Below are 20,621 nucleotides of genomic sequence, written 5' to 3'. Positions count from 1 at the left end.
GGAGAATTGTGTGGTGGTGAAAGAGACATTGTGGGAGTCTGATGAGAGCGTAGGATCCTAGCTTCTTGTGGTGTAGGGTTTTAATAGGTAAATAAAAATTGATCCCTTAAATAAAGGGATATCAGTTGTTAATTTTGGATATTCATTAATACATATATGTAATATTACTAATTTACCCTTATTTAATTAATTAATTAATTAATTATTTGGTAATTTTTGATTGGTGCATTTAGGCACACAATATTTGCTAAAAATATTTGAACCTATCTCTCTCTCTCTCTCTCTATCTATCTATCTATATATATATATATATATATATATATATATATATATATATATATATATATATATATATATATATATATATATATAGGGCTAGGTTATTTTGTTTTTTACATTTATTGTGTGCTAGAATGCACCAATAGAAATTTAGTAAATTAAATAATTATAGATATTAAATGATTTTCATAATTATATGTATATTAAATGATATCCATAATTATAATTCTCTTTTTATGGAAACCAGTTAAATCCGTCGTTAATGCCAGCAATAACATTCATTCAGAATAAATTTGCATCTAGATGTGAAAAACATATAATTAATACTAAATTTATTTAGCACACAATAGATGTGAAAAACACTTGAACTAATGACCTCTCATTTGAAAGGATCACTTCTTACCGTCAGGTCAAATACCTTTCATTCTTGCATCCAAGTATATTAGTTTACTTTCACTTCATTATTTAATTAATCTTAAAACCTTAAACTAAAGCACTCATAAATTTGGATTTTAAACGTTTACGTTACAAACCAATTGGTGATAAAAAAAAAACATCAAATTTCTATATTAGACCCACCTTAGGTACACCTAAGTTGGTCACCACCTTCCTTTTGATATAGAACCATCGCAATCTCTTAAGTAGTAGATTATAGATAGATTAATTATTCATCATCACGGACAAATACGTAAATTGACTTGGACAAAATATATCTAATTATTTCGAGATAATGAGTACCATTTTTAGTTGTAAAATAAATCCTTTAACCCTATATATGTATATGCCATTTATGTGTGGAAAACTATAATGTTTGATATAATAAAGATTTTAGTAATATATTTGCTCATTCGTTAAACATCTACAATGACGGAAAAAAATTATGAAGCAGGCAATGTTGTTGGTATATTTTGCTCAATTCAACCTCTAAATTTTTTGGTACGTACGTTTTCAGAACATCCCATGAATTGTTGTAACGTTTTAATTTTAGAAAGGTTTTGTATATCCTATTAGATATAAGTATATATCATTCAGCTTGAAATTTCATAAAAGCAGATGCAATTATTAGATTGTTTAGGAAAAAGTTGGTCACCAAAATCTCCTATAAATGCGTTTCTTGATTTCAATTAAGAAAGCATTCAAAACCAAAATACATTTGGCAACCCTTATTGCAGCTATGTCCTTGTCACAAAAAGGGACTACCATGGGTCTAATCTTGATCCTAGTGTTCATGTTATCCGGTGAGACCATGGCTCAATCCGGCTGCACCACTGCACTTATTGGCTTAGCCCCATGCCTAACCTTTGTATCAGGAAATGCATCAATTCCATCTGCTTCATGTTGCTCACAGCTATCTAATGTAGTTCAGGGTCAACCACAATGTTTGTGCTCGCTACTAAATGGCAGTGGGCCTAATCTTGGGATATCGATAAACCAAACACTGGCTCTATCGCTTCCCAGTGCTTGTAATGTACAAACTCCCCCGGTTAGCAAGTGCAATGGTAATGTTTAATTTCTTAATTTCATTTCGTTTATTTAAACATTTATATAATGGATAATATAGTAAAGGGTTAGCAAACGGTTTATAGCTTAGCGGTATCAGAAGTAGATAGAAAGGTGTCCTTGAGCCAAAGGTTAAAGTTCAAGTCTTGCTGGAGACAAAAAAGTATAGATTTAGAAGTAGGATAATGAGTAAACGTGTTAGCCGTTCGAAAAAAATAGATCATGTCACGCATGTAACATCAAAATTGCTAATAATTGCATATGAAACTAGTCCACCATCATAACTACAAAGAAAATTGATTTCCTCGTTGAAAGCAAATTGAGAGATTGTTTTTCGTTAAACATGTTTAATGAATTAAATATTTAATTTGAACAAATATATATCTTTAAGGATTAAGCTAAAAAATTGATTAATGTATTAAGACACTAACCTTTTTGCTAATTTTATAACTTCCCATTAATCATTCACTAACAATTATGTCTATTTTTTTTAGAATGACAAATCTACACTACTCCTAAACTACTCTTAATACCATCTTTGTCTTGCTTGTCTTTCTTTTCAACTTCTCTCACGATAAAATCAATGAGTTTTATGAAATTTGTTGTTAGGGTAAAATAGTTATTTATTCTCATTCAAATGATCTATTAAGTCTAGAAAGAAACATACTACATCATTTTCTGATTTTGTTCCTATAGATCCATTCAACAAATAAAAATTAATGGAATAAATTAAAAAAAAAAAATTATAGACTCCAACAAAAACGATAATGGGTTATCTATATCTTATTATTTGTATGTATAGGTGTTGCTAATGGACCTACATCATCAGTGGCTGATTCTCCAACAAGTAAATCTCCATCAGATTATTCTTCTAATGAAGCACCTGTTGGTGCTCCAAGTAGTACTTCTACACCAACGATTCCTGATGTTGGTGTTCCAACTACTACAACTACACCAACAAAACCTGATGTTTCTTCGGGTATGAAATTCTTGAAATAACTTTGTTTTCCATTCAATTTCTTATAAAATGTGTCTGAAATGTGATTGATGGAGAAACGATGTGCAGGGGGTTCAAAATCAGTCCCTTCAACAAACAGTGATGGATCAGATGCAACAATCATTAGGGAGTCTACTCGTGTGCTAGTGGTTGCTTTTTTGGTAGCAACGTGTGCATCTATTGTGACAAAATTTTGAACTGCTTCCGCTGGAAATATTATGATCTATTGTATCAAAACACTTTAACTTTGACTTATAGAAAAAGTCTTTTTAAGCAATCTTTTATATGTAGTTTTGTTAAAAGTATGTTCACGTTATATTGTATTCCAATTAGAGAAGATATATCTATATGTACATGTCGATTGATGATGTTTTCTTATGCATGGTTGACAAAATTCAAAACAGATCCTATATATAGAAAGGTTGTTAGGACAATATGACATCAGATTTACATATTGTTTTTTGTTTGTTTTCTATAAAATAAACCATTTAAACGAGACTAAATAACTATTTTACCTTTACATTTTAAAAAACTTTAAAATATACATCAATTTTAACATAGAGAAGAAAAAAAAAGAGGGAATGGCCAAATGGATAAAGGGTTGTGTCTTAATAAATTAAGTTAGTTTTTTGTTTAACCTGTTAAGTCATTACGTCCACGTTAAGGGGTTGTCTCTTTTTTTCTTATTAAGCCTTGTATGAGTAAGTGGTTGAATGATTAGTGATGTTTGTTTATATAAAGTATTATATATGTAATTCAATTTCTTTTCTATGTTGAATAAGTGGTTTGAATGCCACTAAGGAGTTTTTTTTTCCTAAAAGCTCTTCATGACCTCTTTTTTCTACGGACAGACATACATTTTCTATACGGTTTGTTTTTTAGAATACTACAGACATAAAAAAATGTGCATCATTTTCTCCTATAATATATGACACATGCTCTTCTAAAACTCGTTGGTGTTCTTATTTGAGTGATCTTTTATCTATTGAATATTATATATATTGTAAGGGTCGAAGTCTTGTAAAGAGTCGAATGGTGTTTAGTCATTTCGTATGTAACATATTTACTAAGTCACTTTTGTACGAAGATTAATGGTTTTAGACTTAGTAGTTTTTGTACTCTCTGGTTCCTATAAATAGGGACTGAGCTTAGATTTAGATTGACGAGTTTTCCAATTTCGTTGTCTATGTTTGTAATCGAGCTTATTGAGATTAACAAAAACTTCAAAGTCTTATTTACTTTCTTAGTTCATTACATTGATTAATCTTGTTCTTAATCAATTTCTCTAATACAATTCTTCTACAATTGGTATCAGAGCAGGAATCAAACTGCATTGATATGATTTTCATCCTGAATCATTTGATTTTGAGTCATTTTCTTTTGTCTTAAAAGTTTCCACGCTTTTGGTTCTGAAAATCACATCTGATCTACAGATTTGATTAGATTCTGAATTCAAATTGTATAATCGAGTGATCGATTATAAGTTTCTTATCAATTCGTTTGATTAAATTTTAAATTCATCAAGTTTTCTGTGATTTCTGAATTTTTCTCGTATATTCATCAATGGTGAACTTCAACATGAACACAATGACTTCATATTCTCATCTGCTAGGATCATCAACCAAAATTCCAATGTTGATTCCAGAATACTATGATCAGTGGGCTGATCGTATGGAAGACTACTTGAATGGTCTGGATGAAGAGTTGTGGAATTGCATCAATGGAACAGTTCAACCTCCATCTAATGTTCAAAACATTGGTACATCTGGAACTACTTATGCGGTTGGAGATCAACAAACAAGACTCAAGAACAACGAAAAGCGTTGCATGAGAGAGTTGAGAGGTGCTTTTCCACCTGTTGTTTACAACTACATTCGTGGTTGTAAAGTTGCTAAGGAAATCTGGAATACTCTCAAGGAAAAGTATCAAGGAAGCGAGAAGATTAAGATAAATTCTGTTAAGCAGTGTTTTGTTGAGCTGAAGGAGTTCAGACAAAAGGAAACTGAAACAATTGAAGTTTACTATGATCGTCTAAATGAGTTGATCTACAGATGCAATCGCTATGGAATCACAAGGTCTCTAATGGACTATAATCTTACTTTTGTTATGGGACTTAGGAAGGAATGGAGGAGTGTTAGTATGATGATTAAAAATCAATAGAGCTTCGACAATTCATCTTTGAATGATGTATACAATCGGCTGAAGACACACGAAAGTGAAGTGTCTGAGATAATGGAAGAAGCGAAACAGAGTTTAGGAGGACCACTAGTTCTGGTTTCGAAAGTGTCTGAGGTGGAATCTACTGAAAAGAGAATTCAGATGAAGAAGGTTTCATCTTGAATTCGGATGATGAAGCTGTAGCTTTTTACTTGAATAATCGAGCTAAGAAGTTTTTCAAAAAGCCTTAAAATCCTAAGGGAAAGCAGAGTAAGGAGAAAGGAAATTTTACAAAGTCTGGTGTAGCAAAGAAAAAGAAATTTGAAAAGCTTGAAAAGAATGATGACAAGGTGAAAGAGTTTAAGGCAGAAAAGAAATTGAAAGGGGATTCTGGTGTAGATTTTCATTACTGCAATGGTGCGAATCACTTTGGAATTGATTGTATGCTTCGAAAGAAAGAGGAAAAGAAGAATAGAGTGAAGGACGAAGCATATTATGCTGAGAAATTGGAGGAATTTCGTGAGAAAGCCAAGGGATTGTCTCTTGTGGCAAGAGGAGAGGATAAAGATGAAGAAAGTGGCACTTATCAGATTTGGTCATCCGGGTCTGATGATGAGGAAATGAGACATCCTACTCATGGTGCCATGTTTGCAAGATCTGAGGATGGAGAAGAAGAGGAGATATCTGGACATTTCTTCGTTTCGAAGTCAAGTGACAAATCTCCTATGACAACTAAGGTACGTTCTATACTCGAATCCTTTAATATTCCTTTACATGCATATGATTCTGAAATAATTGCTTTTGATGATATTGTTGCTTATTTTGATGCTATTGTTGTGTCTGCTAGTAACGAGTCAAAGAAACTTAATAATCAATTGCTTGAGACTCAAAAGTTGTTAGACACGAAACGTTGCAAGGTAGAGTATCTAGAGTTGTAATTAGGAAATGTCAATAATGATAGAGAGAATCTAGATAAAGATGTAAGGATGTTGTTGGCACAACGTAACATCTATTATAATTCTGCAAAACGATTATATGTCAAATTAACTGCTTTACATCATTCTTCTGACATTAGCAAAGAACAACATCGTAAATTGTTGCCTTTTCTTGCATTCGAAAGAGAAAAAGTTGATGTCATGTCATATGATTGTGAAAACATAATAGTTGATTTTAACAAAGTACCAGACGATAGGTTTGCATATGGCGTTGTTAAAATAGATGAGTTTTTAAATGTTGATGAATTGGTTAATATTGTTAATGAAAGTTTGAAAAAATATGAACAAGTGAAAATTTTGAAAAGAACTGAACATTCGAAACTTGATTCACAACTCAATTTTGCTGATGTCGATGAGAATTCGGATAATCTTAGCGAAATCGGTGTAATTGAAGAAGAAGAAAGTATTGATTGTTCTCAGTTATCTATCATTAACATCACATCTAAAGTCATAGGTAAAGTAATTGTTAATGATTTGATGGTTGAGGATGACATTGGAAAACCCTCTACTTCGAAATTTTTTGACTTTGATGATGTGGAAGTTCGAGACAGTCAGACTGATAGTAGTGATGATGAGGAGGACGATGTCGTCCTCAACCTACATCCTTCGCTAACCATTCTTTGTTGTAATCGGTAGTCCCTCTTGTTGCATACCTTCGTCGTTTCATTGATTTCGTTGGTTGGTTCAATAGCTTCGTCGATTCTCAGTCCATTCCCGCCGATGGACAACCCAGATGCATGCTTCTCTCTTTTCTCTGATGACCAATCTTATCTTTGAGGTATTACCGTATCGCATATCATTTTGTGATTTTTTTTTCATTTTGTCTATTGATGCTTGTATTTGGTTTGGTTTAGTGTAGAAAGTATAGGTATTGTAGCAGACTAGCGGTTTTGTTATTGGCAGCCATAAATTATTAGATATCCGTAACAAATAAAACAATTAAGATTGCTTTCAACTTTTGATTTTTGAGTTTCATTTTTTCCAAAAACACTATTTGTTTGAAAATATATTTATTTATAAGTCATAACTATATTTATAATTTGAATCATAGCTAAAGAATTTCGTTTCATTTATTTTTAATTTTTTTTGGATACTTTTTATGGTATTTAAGTTGGACACCCGTTAGTTTAGATTCTGGATTCGCCACTGTATACGAACTTTATAGTTCGTATGAACAACTGCATGAAAAACAACGATGGTGGTAAGAAGGAGTTAAAGAAGGTTTTAACATGGTACTCAGAGATACGAAGGATGATGCACTTTGCTGTTCAGATTCTCACGAATTGAGTAGTTCGACTCGTTTACAAAGGGGGAGATTGTAAGGGTCGAAGTCTTGTAAAGAGTTGAATGGTGTTTAGTCAATTTGGTATGTAACATATTTACTAAGTCACTTTTGTATGAAGATTAATGGTTTTAGACTTAGTATTTTTTGTACTCTCTGGTTCCTTATAAATAGGGACTGAGCTTAGATTTAGATTGACGAATTTTCCAATTTCATTGTCTGTGTTTGAATCGAGCTTATTAAGAGTAATAAAAACTTCAAAGTCTTATTTACTTTCTTATTTCATTACATTGATTAATCTTGTTCTTAATCGATTTCTCGAATACAATTCTTATATATATATATATATATATATATATATATATATATATATATATATATATATATATATTAAATCCAAGGGAGTTTAGCGATAGTCCTTTTTTACCTTTAGGTTTTTGCCACAAGAATTTAGTGAATTTGACACTTTTAGTCTCTAAAGTAAAAACTTTTATATTTTTATGTTTTGATTAAGTTTTTGTGTCTTTAGATTTTTGCCGCAAATCTTTAGTGACTTTGACATTTTAGTCCTTGCAGTGAAAAGTTTTACATTTTGGTGTTTGTGCCACAAATCTTTAATGAATTTGACATTTTTCGCCCTTGTAGTCAAAAAATTTACATTTTGATATAAAAAACACAAAAAACTTCATTTAGAATTTTGCCAACATATTTTCCCAACTTTAATATTATTGTCACAACATTTTTGGATTTAGTGTCCCTTTTTTTGGTTGTACAAATTTTAGGGGTGTCAACTTACTCCCCTATTAGTGGTGATTTACAATTTCAACACATATCTTTTAAAATTTGCCAATTTTTCTCATAATACCCTAAAAGCGGTGTAGCCACAGGTTCTTTTACTAGTTATTATAAAATTTGACGTTTTCATAAGTTGTCATTTATTTGGATAAGATAATGTCCTAGTTATCTACTTTATCCTTAAAGAAATAAAAACATTGTAGTTAACATCACTAATACCTAAAATAATAAAGTATCAGTATTCAAAATATAGTAGCAATAATAATAACAATTCAACTATTACCGGATAATATATTATTTTATTTTTATTATTATATATATTAAAATTGTGAACAAAATGAATAGTGAACATGAGACTTTTTGGCATTTAGTCCCTTAAATTACACTTTCGGTCCCTCTATTTTTGTTTGTGTGTCACTTTGTTAATTTATTCATATATTTTTGTTTGTGTGCTGCTTCTTTAATTTATTAATAGGATAAATCTATATAATGTATTTTTAATAGACTTTTTGGTGGCATGTCTTAATGTATCCCACGTGTGTTGTTCCTTTTGTTTGGCTTATTTCTTGCGGTTCCTAATATCTTTTTCTTTTCTCTTCCTTTTTCATTCATCGTCTCCTTCCGTTTCTCCGCTTCACTCCGTATTTCTCTCTTAGGTAATATTCCTATGTTATTCTTCTTTTCTTTCCTCTACTGTCATAATTTTGCTTGCTCTCTTCCCGATGTGTCGTCGTTTTATTATGTCATGGTTGTTCCGGCAAAGCAGACTGCTGACGACGCCGCTTCATCGTCGATTGTTGTCCCTATTGGTCACTACCGGAAGTTTCGACGTCTTGATGGCCTCTCTGTCCTTCCCCACTACCTCGACTGTGGTGACTGTAGCTGGGTTTGTGAGTTTTGTGGTGTGTTTTTTTGGTATGTCGAGAGGGCTCTTATGGATCGATGTCTTATTTCAGAATGAAAGGGTTTCAACATCGATTTATGACTTCCAGGTATCTCATTCCTAATTTCGGATTTGAAGAAGGTTACACTTCTATTTGATTCTAACTATCTCGCCCCTAATTTCCTTTTCGGTTTTGGTTTTGGACTTGAGTAGGACCAATCGATTGGTTGTTGATTACAAATATATGTTTTCATATAGCATCGATTGTAAGTATCTCCTAATTTTTTTTTGGCTTTGTACTTTGTTGTGTTTTCTATACAGCAATTCGTAGCGTATAAATTTTTGATATTTTTTTCTCTTTTTTGTGTATGTAGGCATCGTCGGACAATGAAGCAGAAGAATCAACGACAGAAGAAGAGGAAAGGTATGAAGGATGTGAGGTAAAGATTGAGCAAACTTATGGTTTTGGATTCGTGAATGGTAGAGATATTCACATAAAACTAAGATGTTTACAATTGGGGATAAAGTTGTGGCCACCAGCTATTTGATGAAATGCCTGAGTCACTTTTCCTGTTTTTCTTATCTTCCTTTTAGATGTACTTTATCATTTCACAAACGGATTTCGTATCACTTTATTGGATTGGGTTGAGTTTAATTCATTTATTATGAATTTGGAAAACATTTTGATTCTATGCAACTTTTTGAATGATTTTTTTGTTCATTTTGTTATAGGTTTACCAAACTACTATTTTTGGGCTAGGACATTCCACATGTGTAGCCATTGGTGGGGATCATTTTAATGGGACCAACTTCATTGACTGCATGAGAAAATTCATGGTTAATCCTCATACACAAGGTAACTCAACTTTTCAAATGAATTTGGTATTTTGGTAGGCTTTTTTAAATTTGGCTAATTGCATATGTGGATAATTATTGTGTTTCCAACATGAATATCATAAGAAATTTGTCACTTGCTTTTTTGAGTTTTTTTTGTAACTTTTAATGATTATTCTGTTAGGGTTGCCTTAAAGCACAAGTCTATGGCTAAATTTATTTGTTTCTAAGGATAAACATAATACTTTCCATATGTAAATTAATGTTCAGTTTAAAGGTGGATGTTGTTTGTTTAAATGCAACTCTGTACATCCGAATGCAGATGTGTATAAAGTTTCTTGGTTGGCTGGCCGTTCACTTCAAGGGGTTAATCAGAGGTTAAAAGATCGATGCAGGGTATGATTTCAAGGTTTATGTTGTTTGTTTTTGTTGATTGTTTTGCATAGTTTTTTGAAGTTTTGAATTGAGAATTTATTGGTTATTTTGATTGCAGAGTTTGTTTGACACATAAATCCATTTTTATCATAAGGATAAAATGGTACAATGAATAGTATTTGGTCCTAAGTTTAAATGTAGAAAAAAGGAATTTCTTTGATATTCAGTGAGTTTTGACAAATTTTCATAACCTAAAAATATGGTAAACTTGATAACCCATGTTGCCCTTGAATTGATTAGGTGGATGAGCAAGAAAACTGAAAAATGTGAGAAAGAAATATGAATGATTTTTTGATGAAGATAGGCTTCAAGGGCCATGGAAATTGCATTAATACAGAAATTAAACAAATTCATGGAGTATGCATTTGGCGAAAATGGGTATGAGGCTACTTCTCTTTTAACTATTTTTTTACTTTTTTTAATAGACCCTTTTTACATGCTACAGTGCCAATTTCATCAACCATTTTGTCTCTCCGATCTGCAACAATGTTAGATGGGTTGCTTCGGGGCAGTCATTTCACCTCCAAATGGTTAGATTGCTTCTTATAACTCTTTGTTTTTGTACTGTTTTTTCTGAAACCAAATCACCCTATTTGTTTTAAATCACATAAGAATATAAAATAGACATACATACTAGATTCGTTACGATGGTGAAGGGCATTATTTGAAACGTTCCTGTTTTTGGAATTTGCATCAGCCATCAACATGCCTTGGTTGTGTAGACATACGAAACAAAATATTTTTTTTTAAATACAGATGGTTATGTGATCCTTATTAATCATTAAAATCCTTATTATTTTGTTTTGTTTTTATTTATTGAATTTACAGGTTTACAAATGTTACACAGCCTAATGAGAGACATTATAGATAAGAGTTCATGAAGATTCCAACATTAGGAAAGCTTCTCAAGGTAAGTATTAGAAAGTGTGAGAAAGTTAATATCATACACAAATTGTTAAATCACCATATTATCCATGGCAAGTCTTTGAGTTTCTGGCTGAACGAAAGATTCTTACACTGCAAAATATCTTAAAACCTTCTCCTAATGGGCCAAAAGGTTTGAACAAATTATGAATACACTTATTTTTTATATATTAAAATTTAAAATATTTTATAGTTTTGCTTCCTTCGATAATGAAACTCCTGTTGGTTTCTTTTTCAGCTCCAAGGAATAGATTTTGTCATTGACAGAGCATAGGGACAAACATGTTGGTTTTAAAATGTTGACTCCAAAATAGCAATATATTTTTGTATATGTGTGCATTAAGTTTTTTGTTTTTTTTGGTCCATTAGGTCCATCAAATTAGTTGAAATCCCCGTGACAAGTGGATTCGATGATAGTAATTTTCATTATGAAGTGCACACTTGGTGAAGAAAAAATGCACATCGATATGTCGCCTGAACATGGCAGCCTAATCGATATGTACACAAATAGCACATGTTGTTTCTTAATTTATTAGTTTGCGTTGAATTGTTTCCAATATAATTGTGAAAGAGGAAAAACACTTGCAATGGAAAAACTCCAAAAAAAACTAAAAGCTACCTTCCAACCCCGCAACGCGGGGGAAACCTTTCTAGTTTTATTCAAAATTACTAACATAAATATATAAAGATAATAATAATTGTATTATTATTAGTATAGAGTGTGATAAAATTTATTATTAACATTATTAACGATAAAAATATATTTTATTGTTAATAAATAATAGTAACTGAAAAATAATAACGATTAACTAAATGTATCATTTCAAAATAACCATGTGTTTGTTGATATCATAAAGACAAGGTTGAAGCACATAGTACTACAACACACTAGGAATATATAGTTCAGTTACAGAATAAAATTATTGAGCAGTTAACTAAAAATATTGTAACATTCATAAAATTCTTAAAAGTTTAAACTTTTTTTATTAAAAAAACAAATCGCAAACCATCATTGTTTACAAATTGTTTTCAAAATAAGTTTCATATCAGAAAAATCCTAAAATCGTAAAACAAAACATGAGGAGGTGCATGATCACGCCTTCGCCTTCCTGTGATCCTCTGAAATACCTGAAACATAATCCAAAAGTGTAAGCCTAAATCTTAGTGAATTTCCCTCAAAATACCAATATATAATAAGTAGCACATATATAATAACAACATACTATGGGCCCAATCAACCATCGGGTTGGAATGTCAATATACTATGGGTCAAATTGACCATCGGGTTGGAATACCTCAGGCCCTCAACCATCGGGTTGGAATGCCCCGGCTTGTTGGCTTACGCACAAATCAGCAAAGCCTCAACCACCAACCAAGCATGTGCATATAATACATACAACCATATTCTTAACCACCTAGCAAACAAATAAATAGATCTTACAGATCATAAAGCATAGCATCATCCTAACTATCAGGATACTGGTCTACCAGACCATCATAGCATAACATGCACAACATGATATCAATCCAAGGGTCGGCATTGGTGCCTTTGACTCTCAAGTACAATGAGAAAACTCACCTCACGAATAGCACTAACCGATAAGATCCAACTCTCAAATCTTAGCTACTGACTCAAAGGTCTACAATCACCATGTGACTGTTTTCATCAAGTCTAATGTTTCAAGATGTAGATCTAGATCTCAAGAGATGGAAAGTCACATAAAGTTGCCAACTTTATGTTTATGCATGCCCCAAAGAGGCTCTAATTCTCAAGGAAAGCCTAATAAGGGATCTTAAGCATGAAAGAGGCCTAGAACTCAATAAAGTTTGCAACTTTAAGCCAAAAAAGCCCACCAAATGTCCAGATCTAAAGTGATAACTCCATGAAATGCTCAACCCAATGAACAATCCAAAAATGAGTCAAATATGATAATAAACTTCCAAGGAAGAGATCTAAGCAAATAGATGAGCAAGTTTCCAACTTTTTACCTCAAAAGAGTAGCTAAACTCAAGGAGTTTTTGGATCTATAGCTTTTCCCTTCAAACTATGCACCACCAACTTCAAGCTCTTTCAAAAATGAGACCAAAAGAAGCAACTTTTAAGCTCACACACTCAACTTGGGGTAGGATGCACGAATTCTAGAGTTTCTAGACAGAGGAGGTGGTTATGGAGGCCATCAATGGGACTTAAGGCCTTTAAATAGGGTGCAACACCTTAAAATTTTGGGTTTCATATTCGGCCACCAACTCGTCGATTTTTCCTCTCCAACTCATCGAGTTGGTCCAAAAAGATCCGCGACCCAAAAACTTTCAACACGTCGAGTTGAGGCCATCAACTCGACGAGTTCCAAGGGAATTTTTCCTTTTTAATAAAAGTTCCCATACCTGGGAATCAAGATGTTAAATATATCCCACACTTGGACTAGGCTTCGTCCTCAAACCCTGTTGCGGTGAACAAATCCGGATAATGCTCCCGCATCTCGGCCTCCGGCTCCCAGGTCCACTCGTATCCCCTCCGATGCTGCCACTGTGCCTCTACCAAAGGTACCTCCTTGTTACGCAGAACCTTTACCTTCCTTTCCAGAATAGCCACTACCTTCCTTTCCAGAATAGCCACGGACCTCTCAACATGGTTCAGACGCTCATCAACATGAATTTCATCCAATGACACCACCATATCCTCGTCAAGTACGCACTTTCGTAATTGCGAAACGTATAAAGTGTTATGAATCTGACTGAGCTCCTTTGGAAGATCCAATTTATACCCAACCTTGCCAACCCTGGAAATAATCCGGACTGGTTCGATATATCGAGGGCCCAACTTCCCCCTCTTCCTGAAGCGAATCACACCCTCTAGGGTGAGACCATCAGCAACACCATGCCACTAACCTTAAACTCCAACTCAGATCAGCGTCGGTCAGCATAGCTCTTTTGCTGACTCTGAGCAGTCTGCAACCTCTGCCTGATCTGCTGAATCATCTCTATAGTCTATAGACCCACATCGGTCCGACCCATGACCCTATGACCAACCTCGTCCCAACAGACTCGGGTATGACACCTCCGCCCATACAACGGCTCAAAAGGCAAAGCACCAATACTGGAGTGAAAACTATTTTTGTAGAACTCTACAAGAGGTAGGTAGGAGTTCCAGCTCCCACATAAATCAATAACGCATGCTCTTAATATATCCTCTAGAGTCTGAATAGTCTGCTTGCTCGGGACGTCGGTCTGCAGATGATAAGTTGTGCTGAAATGCAGCCTCGTGCCCAGTTCCTCATGAAACTTTTGCCATAAATGGGAGGTGAACCAAACATCACGGTCTGAAACAATAGAGACCAGAACCCCATGGTGAGCAACGATCTCACGAATATACACATCGGCCAACTTCTCAGACGACGAGCACTCCCGAATTGCCAAAAAATGGTCACTCTTGGTCAATCAATCCACGATGAAACAAATAGCATCAAAACCATTCACCGTCTTCGGCAACTTAGTCATGAAATCCATCGAAATCTGTTCCCATTTCCACATGGGAACCTCCAGAGGTCGTAACTTTCCATGTAGCCTCCGATGCTCGGAATTGACCTTCATGCAGGTCAAACACCTCTCGACGTTGTTGGATTAGTGTCTAAGCCCATAACCATATTTGGTAAGTACTTGACCCGGTTATGCATGGTACTTTTGGGTTGCCTTCACCAATGCAACTTGACTCGAGAAATAATAGAGAAAGAGGTTATTATGGTTTATTAATATATTATAAGAATAATATATTAAAAGAGAAATCATATTTGTTTAATTAACATTGGTCAAGAATTAAATTTGTGATCAATAGAAGTTAATTAAACTAGGGGGACTGAACTGTAATTATGAGATAGTTGCAAATTAGGGCAAAGGATGCCCTATATGATAGGGTGGACGAATTCAAGGGGATAAGGCCTTAGAATTCGTCCATGATAAGGTTTCTAGGGTTATCCTTTGGGCTGCTTGGTGGCTAAGCAATCAGATAAGGATAAGAACTGAAACCCTAATTCCTACTCCTATATAAAGACCCCTTGGCATAAGAAATTCGGGCCACTTGATACCTAGGGTTCCTAGAGCCAAATTTCATACCTCCCCCCTCTCTCTCTCTCTCTCTTGCCTCTCCATTTGCTCTTGGTGTTTGTGAGCCATTAGAGGTACTACACTTGTAGTACTTGCCTTCAAAGACAAGAAGATTCAAGATACAAGTTGTTATTACAACATAACAACAAGAGGTATGTATTCCATTCTCCTTTATGATTTTCGAAATTACCTAGGTGCATGTTAGGTTTCTTTTGTGTTCATAATGTTGTATAACTAATAGTGAAAACATAGATCCGTGTCTAGGGTTGCATACACACATAGGATTTTTTGTATAAAATCCATCAGTGGTATCAGAGCCAGGTTTCGTTTTCAATTAGCTTTATACAAGTGTATGAATTTGACACATTAGGGTTTATGGCCCATAAACCCTAGAGGCATTGTAACATCCCGAGTTCAGGAGTGAAAGTTCAGTGTTCAAATTGTAAATGTGAAAGGGCAACTCGGCGAGTCAATGGGTGGACTCGACGAGTAGGGTCGCGACTCTGGTCGCGTGTTAAGTGGCCAACTCAGTGAGTCGGCAGCTGGACTCGGCGAGTTGGTGTTGAGTGGAGATAACCCTAATTTCGGAGGATGAGCCCTATTTAAAGGACATTATACCCTCTCCCCAGCCTCTTTACCCTCTCTTGAAGTCCAGAAAAACCCTAAGGCGCATTTGTGAGTGGTTTAAGAGCTTTTGAACCTTAGAGAAGAGATTTTGGAAGAGATTTTGGAAAGCTAAGAGGCGTGGAGCAAGGGGCTTTGCAAGGATTTGGATTTCTCTTATGTTGGAGCTTTCCTTTGAGGTATTATTTCGTTGCTTGGGCTATTATTCATCATTTTGGAGTTTTAGGAAAAGATAGCATGTGGTGTTTTGAGTTTGGAGGTTAGATCTGAGGTTGCTACCTCAGATATGGAATGGAGAAGGTCTAGAGTGCATTAAAGTCCATGTTCTTGAGTGATTGGTGAAGCCATCTTGTCCCAAACCCTAACCCTAGAGTGTCTTATGCTTAGATCTCTTTGGATTCACTTAAAGTTTGCCACTTTACATGATGGATGGGTTGTAGAAGGGTAGAGCTATGGTTTGGATCTTTTGCATGGCCTGGAAAGCTTCTGTATGGATTAAGATCTAGAGGTACTCGGCGAGTCACAAAGGTGTACTCGACGACTTGCTTGAAGATGGGCAGGAACTCGGCGAGTTAGAAGAACAACTCGGCGAGTTGGTTGAAGATAGCCTTGGACTCGGCGAGTCTGTTCTTGGACTCGACGAGTCTGGTCGTAAGGTCCTAACCTTCTTCTGGGTGAGCCGTGAATCGGTGATTCAAGGGAGGACTTGGTAAGTTGAGTGCGAGGGGACTCAGAGTTGACTTGGCGAGTCTCGGGGTGACTCGACGAGTTGAGTCACGGATTGGGGAAGTTCTGAGCATGGGGACTCGGCGAGTCATCGGGTTGACTCGGCGAGTAGAGTCAGTCAGGAGATTGACTTTGACCAAGGGTTGACCAGTTGACTTCCAGGGGCATTTTGGTAATTGTTGTCTTTTGTTTTGAGTTCAGTGTTGGTGTCGGCTAGTGGTGGAGATCGTGTCAGTGGTCGGAGCATCTTGGTCTTATCTTTTCAGTCAGCAGTTGCGAGGTGAGTTATCCTCACTATATCGACAGGGTCTACGGCACCAAGGCCGGCCCTTTATCGGATTGTGATCCGGGTATCGTTGTTATGTTATTTGCTTTGTTATGTTGCATCCTGGTAGTTAGGATGGTTTATGCTAGTGTCCGGTTAGATCGGTATCCTGGTTAGGATGATGTTATGCTATGTGATCTGCTAGATCGGTTTGATTGGATGTGAATTATTATATGATTGAATGTTTATGTGCACATGGTTGTTGGACTGGAGTTGGGTTGAGGCGGGTCCTGCTTTGTGCTGTAGGCCAACATACCCAGGGTGGATCGGTTATCCCGAAGGCCCAGCGAGCGGTCCGGATAGGCTATAGGCCCCAAGACGGCGGACCAGACGTGCCGAGGCTCGGAGAGTGGACCAAGCCGACTGAAGGCCCAGTGCGGGTGGACCAATCATACTGTAGACTCAGAGAGTGGACCAGGTGGATTGAAGGCCCGGTGCAGGCGGACCAATCATAATGTAGACTCGATGTATATGGTTAGACTCGGAGGGTGGACCAGGTGGACTGAAGGCCGGTGCGGCGGACCAGTCACACAGTAGACCCGAAGTGCATGGTTGTTTTGTGTTCTGTTATGATATGGCATGTTGTGCGTGTATGGTATATGTGGTTGGTATTTTGGGGGTATCTCACTAAGCTTTCGGGCTTACAGTTGTGGTTTAATGTTTTTCAGGTTCTTCCGGAGACCGTGACAAGGCAAAGGCGTGATCGTACCGCTCCTCATGATTATGTTTTATGATGTGGTTCTAGGAAGACTCTGATAATAATTGTATTGAAAACCTTTTTGTAATAACTTAATGAAACGGAGTTGTTTTTGAAAAGTTTAAATTGGTTGAAAGTTTTAGAGCGTTACAAGCATGATTTTCGAAATTAGGGTTCTTAAACCCTAGATTTCGAAATTTGATAGGGTTTCCCAAACCCTTTCCTTAGGCTCCAAGATTTTGAATTATAGGTTTATCCAACCCTAGGGTTTCGAAATTTCCCTCCTCCCCAAGATAAGATCCCTAAATATTAGGGATTTGGATATTGCCATATCCTTTGATTATCTCTTTAATAGTTTAATTTGGTAATTAAAGATTTTGAATTATCTCATCCCATATTTTCGGATTTTAAGGGATTTAAAAGATTATGTTAAATTAATTGTTTAATTTAATAAGATAATCCTTCAAGATTTAATAATTCAAATTAAGTGTTTAATTTTGGGATAATTATTAAATCAAAGATTTAATATTTCAAATTAAAAGATTTTAATTTTTAGAAATTTTAAATTTGATTAAAACCCTAATGATTTGAAATGTTTCAAAACTTGCCCTCAAGTTTTGGAATTTAAATTTTAATTAAAAGTTTAATTTTAAAATGTTAAATTCTAAAAGCCTAATTTTTGAAAAAGTTCAAATTGCACCCTTGTGGTTTTATTAAATTAATTAAGTGTATAATTAAAAGAGAGTTAATAAATCCGTAGTGATATGGTTTACATTTAATTAAATTAAAGGTGTAATTTATTAAATTAGACCACATAGTATTTTAAAAGTGTAAAATACACCATTATACTATATATAAAATTAAAAGGTCTAATATTATATATGTATAACTTAAATGGTAGTCTTACCGTTAGTAGGCCTCATTGACGAAGCCGATCTATAAGGGGGTTATAAGGTTATAACTTATAAAATGGACGTTTAATGGGTGTCCACTCTCACCCACCGCTTCTTGATTGGTGAAAGGTCGTTAGCCGAATGGGTAGGATAGGGCAAACCCTTTTCCATTAAAAGTATAATGAATTATAAAGTAACTAAATGTTTTATAAAATTCCCAAATCTTAGTTACTTACGAAAAAAGTGAATTTGATGCAATTCCATGAATTACACTTTGTACCCTTGCTAAGACGTTAGTGGAGCGTGTGTGGTTAACCGACACACTAAACAGGTTCTAAGCAAAGGTAGCGAAGGTGACTCGATGTTTGTCATAGTTCGGTGGAACGTGTGTGGTTAACTGGCACATCGAATAGGTGACTGTAACATTGGGGGCACCATGTAAGTTTGCATGGTTATTCACACCCTGTTTTGTGATCCTCGACATCCCAGTCACAAATTGAGGGGCATATTGAGATTTAAACATTCCATTGAAAAGTTCAATGAATATCAAAGGATCTAGGAGTTTTCAATATATTTAAAACTTAATCTCTTTTTCGTTTTTCATGGTGGAAAATTAGTGAATCATCATTCACTTACCTTCAAATGTTCTGCAATTTGAGTTACGACATCCCTCTCCCAAGTTGTAGAGTATTGTGTTGGGTCCTCGCCTTGATATATCATTTGGGTGTTTTATTAAGGAGTCAATCAATCAACTAACTTGGATTTTCTCTCGTTTTGTAGATGTCAAAGTATGACAACTATGGTCTTCCCAAATCCCTTGGAACAAGCTTTCCACATGAAGATGATATTCCAGGATTCGATCGAGGAACAAGAGATCATGCTTCACTTCCTCCTCCTCCTCCTATTGTTCTCCCTAACCCACAAGTTCAAAGGCTTGAAAATTTCAAGCTCACTCAAGCCCTTTTGGAAAGAAAACATGAAGAAGGAAAGTCAGTGTGTGCACACGTCTTAGAGATGAAGTCACACATTTATAGGTTAAGAATGTTGGGAGTCGTTGTCTGTGAGAAGCTGGTTGTTGACTGGGTTCTTCAATCGCTTCCTAACTCATATAGTGAGTTCGTAAGAGAGTACTATATGATAGACCACGATGTGACCCTCATCGATCTCGCCTATTTGCTTGTTGTGCTGAATCAGCATTGATTTGGCGCACTGGAGAAGCAAAGTTGATTGGTAGATCAGCCTTCCAAACCTCCATGGACATAGGCAATGGCAACGAAAGGCATGACATGGTCGAAAAGTTTTATCATAAGAGAAAGGCAAAGTCTGAAGTAGTTCCATGTGTTGTTCCAAAAAGGTCAATTTGCTTTTATTTCCAAGAGAAGGGGCATTGGAGACAAACCTGCCCTGTTTACCTGAGAGATCTAAGAGATGGGAGAGTCAAGACGTATGGCTCTACTTCAGGTAAAATCTATTAACTAACTCTATAAGTGCCTATTTTTGATTCTTGATACATTATGTGATAAGATTACTATTTTTTGATGTATTGTAGAATCGAAGAAAAGAAAGGAAGCTTAAAGGAAGAAGTGAGTTAAGTCTGATCACGGAGAAATGGATTTCGATCGCATGGATTCAAAGATCTGATTTATTGAGTTGCTACTTTAGAGTTAGGATAGATTACTAAGAAATATAATAGCATAGTTTTTCATTTGAGTTGCGTTGTAAGGACAAATTTTTCTGCAATAAAATAAATTTTGATTTTGTCTTATTTATTTATCCTTGCAATGACATGTATGAAAAAATTTATGTTTGTGTATTTCTATTATTAGCGATGTTGAAATGGATGTGCTTCTTAGTTATGGTAGTGTCATAATTTTCTAAGTAAGGAAAGATTCTCATCACCCAAGTTTCAATTGGACAGAAACTTGAAATCATACAACTTGTGTTGTTTGATGTATGGAAATCTTGGTACTTAAGTAATTAAGACTAATTCCTTGTTCACATAAGTATGTGAGTCAAGTGAAGGACTAAAGGAACTAGTACACAATGTTGTGCACTAGTCAAGTCCACCATTAATAATAATAACATTATTCGTCATGATTTACTAAAGGTCTAGTAAATGTGGTTATACTTACAAGATTAAGTGTAATTCTGAATCATTGAAAAGTTTTAATAAA

At 35.0% G+C, this 20,621-nt stretch overlaps 1 protein-coding gene and 1 long non-coding RNA gene across 11 annotated transcripts; both read left to right on the top strand.

Annotated features, from left to right (window-relative positions):
- Window positions 1-1,431: 1,431 nt before the first annotated feature.
- On the top strand, window positions 1,432-3,258 carry LOC111913746 (non-specific lipid transfer protein GPI-anchored 5). The gene is made up of 3 exons (XM_023909449.3): window positions 1,432-1,778; window positions 2,582-2,758; window positions 2,846-3,258. Exons 1-3 carry the CDS (start codon window positions 1,454-1,456, stop codon window positions 2,971-2,973), a joined length of 630 nt encoding a protein of 209 aa, XP_023765217.1. The 5' UTR covers window positions 1,432-1,453; the 3' UTR covers window positions 2,974-3,258.
- Window positions 3,259-8,535: 5,277 nt separating this feature from the next.
- On the top strand, window positions 8,536-11,628 carry LOC111913782 (uncharacterized). Of its 10 annotated transcripts, XR_006185602.2 has the most exons (10): window positions 8,569-8,997; window positions 9,102-9,154; window positions 9,263-9,328; window positions 9,621-9,744; window positions 10,045-10,118; window positions 10,398-10,535; window positions 10,603-10,687; window positions 10,986-11,214; window positions 11,320-11,365; window positions 11,451-11,628. It is a non-coding gene; the product is annotated as an uncharacterized LOC111913782 (long non-coding RNA). The 10 variants fall into 10 exon arrangements; XR_006185598.2 differs by having other exon boundaries at window positions 8,536-8,661; window positions 8,772-8,997; window positions 10,986-11,628; XR_002857624.3 differs by adding an exon at window positions 10,216-10,323 and having other exon boundaries at window positions 8,566-8,997; window positions 10,986-11,628.
- The last annotated feature ends 8,993 nt before the right edge of the window (window positions 11,629-20,621 follow it).

The sequence above is a fragment of the Lactuca sativa genome, chromosome 8, assembly GCF_002870075.4.
Source record: "Lactuca sativa cultivar Salinas chromosome 8, Lsat_Salinas_v11, whole genome shotgun sequence".
Lineage (NCBI taxonomy): Eukaryota > Viridiplantae > Streptophyta > Magnoliopsida > Asterales > Asteraceae > Lactuca > Lactuca sativa.
The sequence above is the reverse complement of the archived record's forward strand: the minus strand, read 5'-3'. Positions and strand labels throughout refer to the sequence as shown.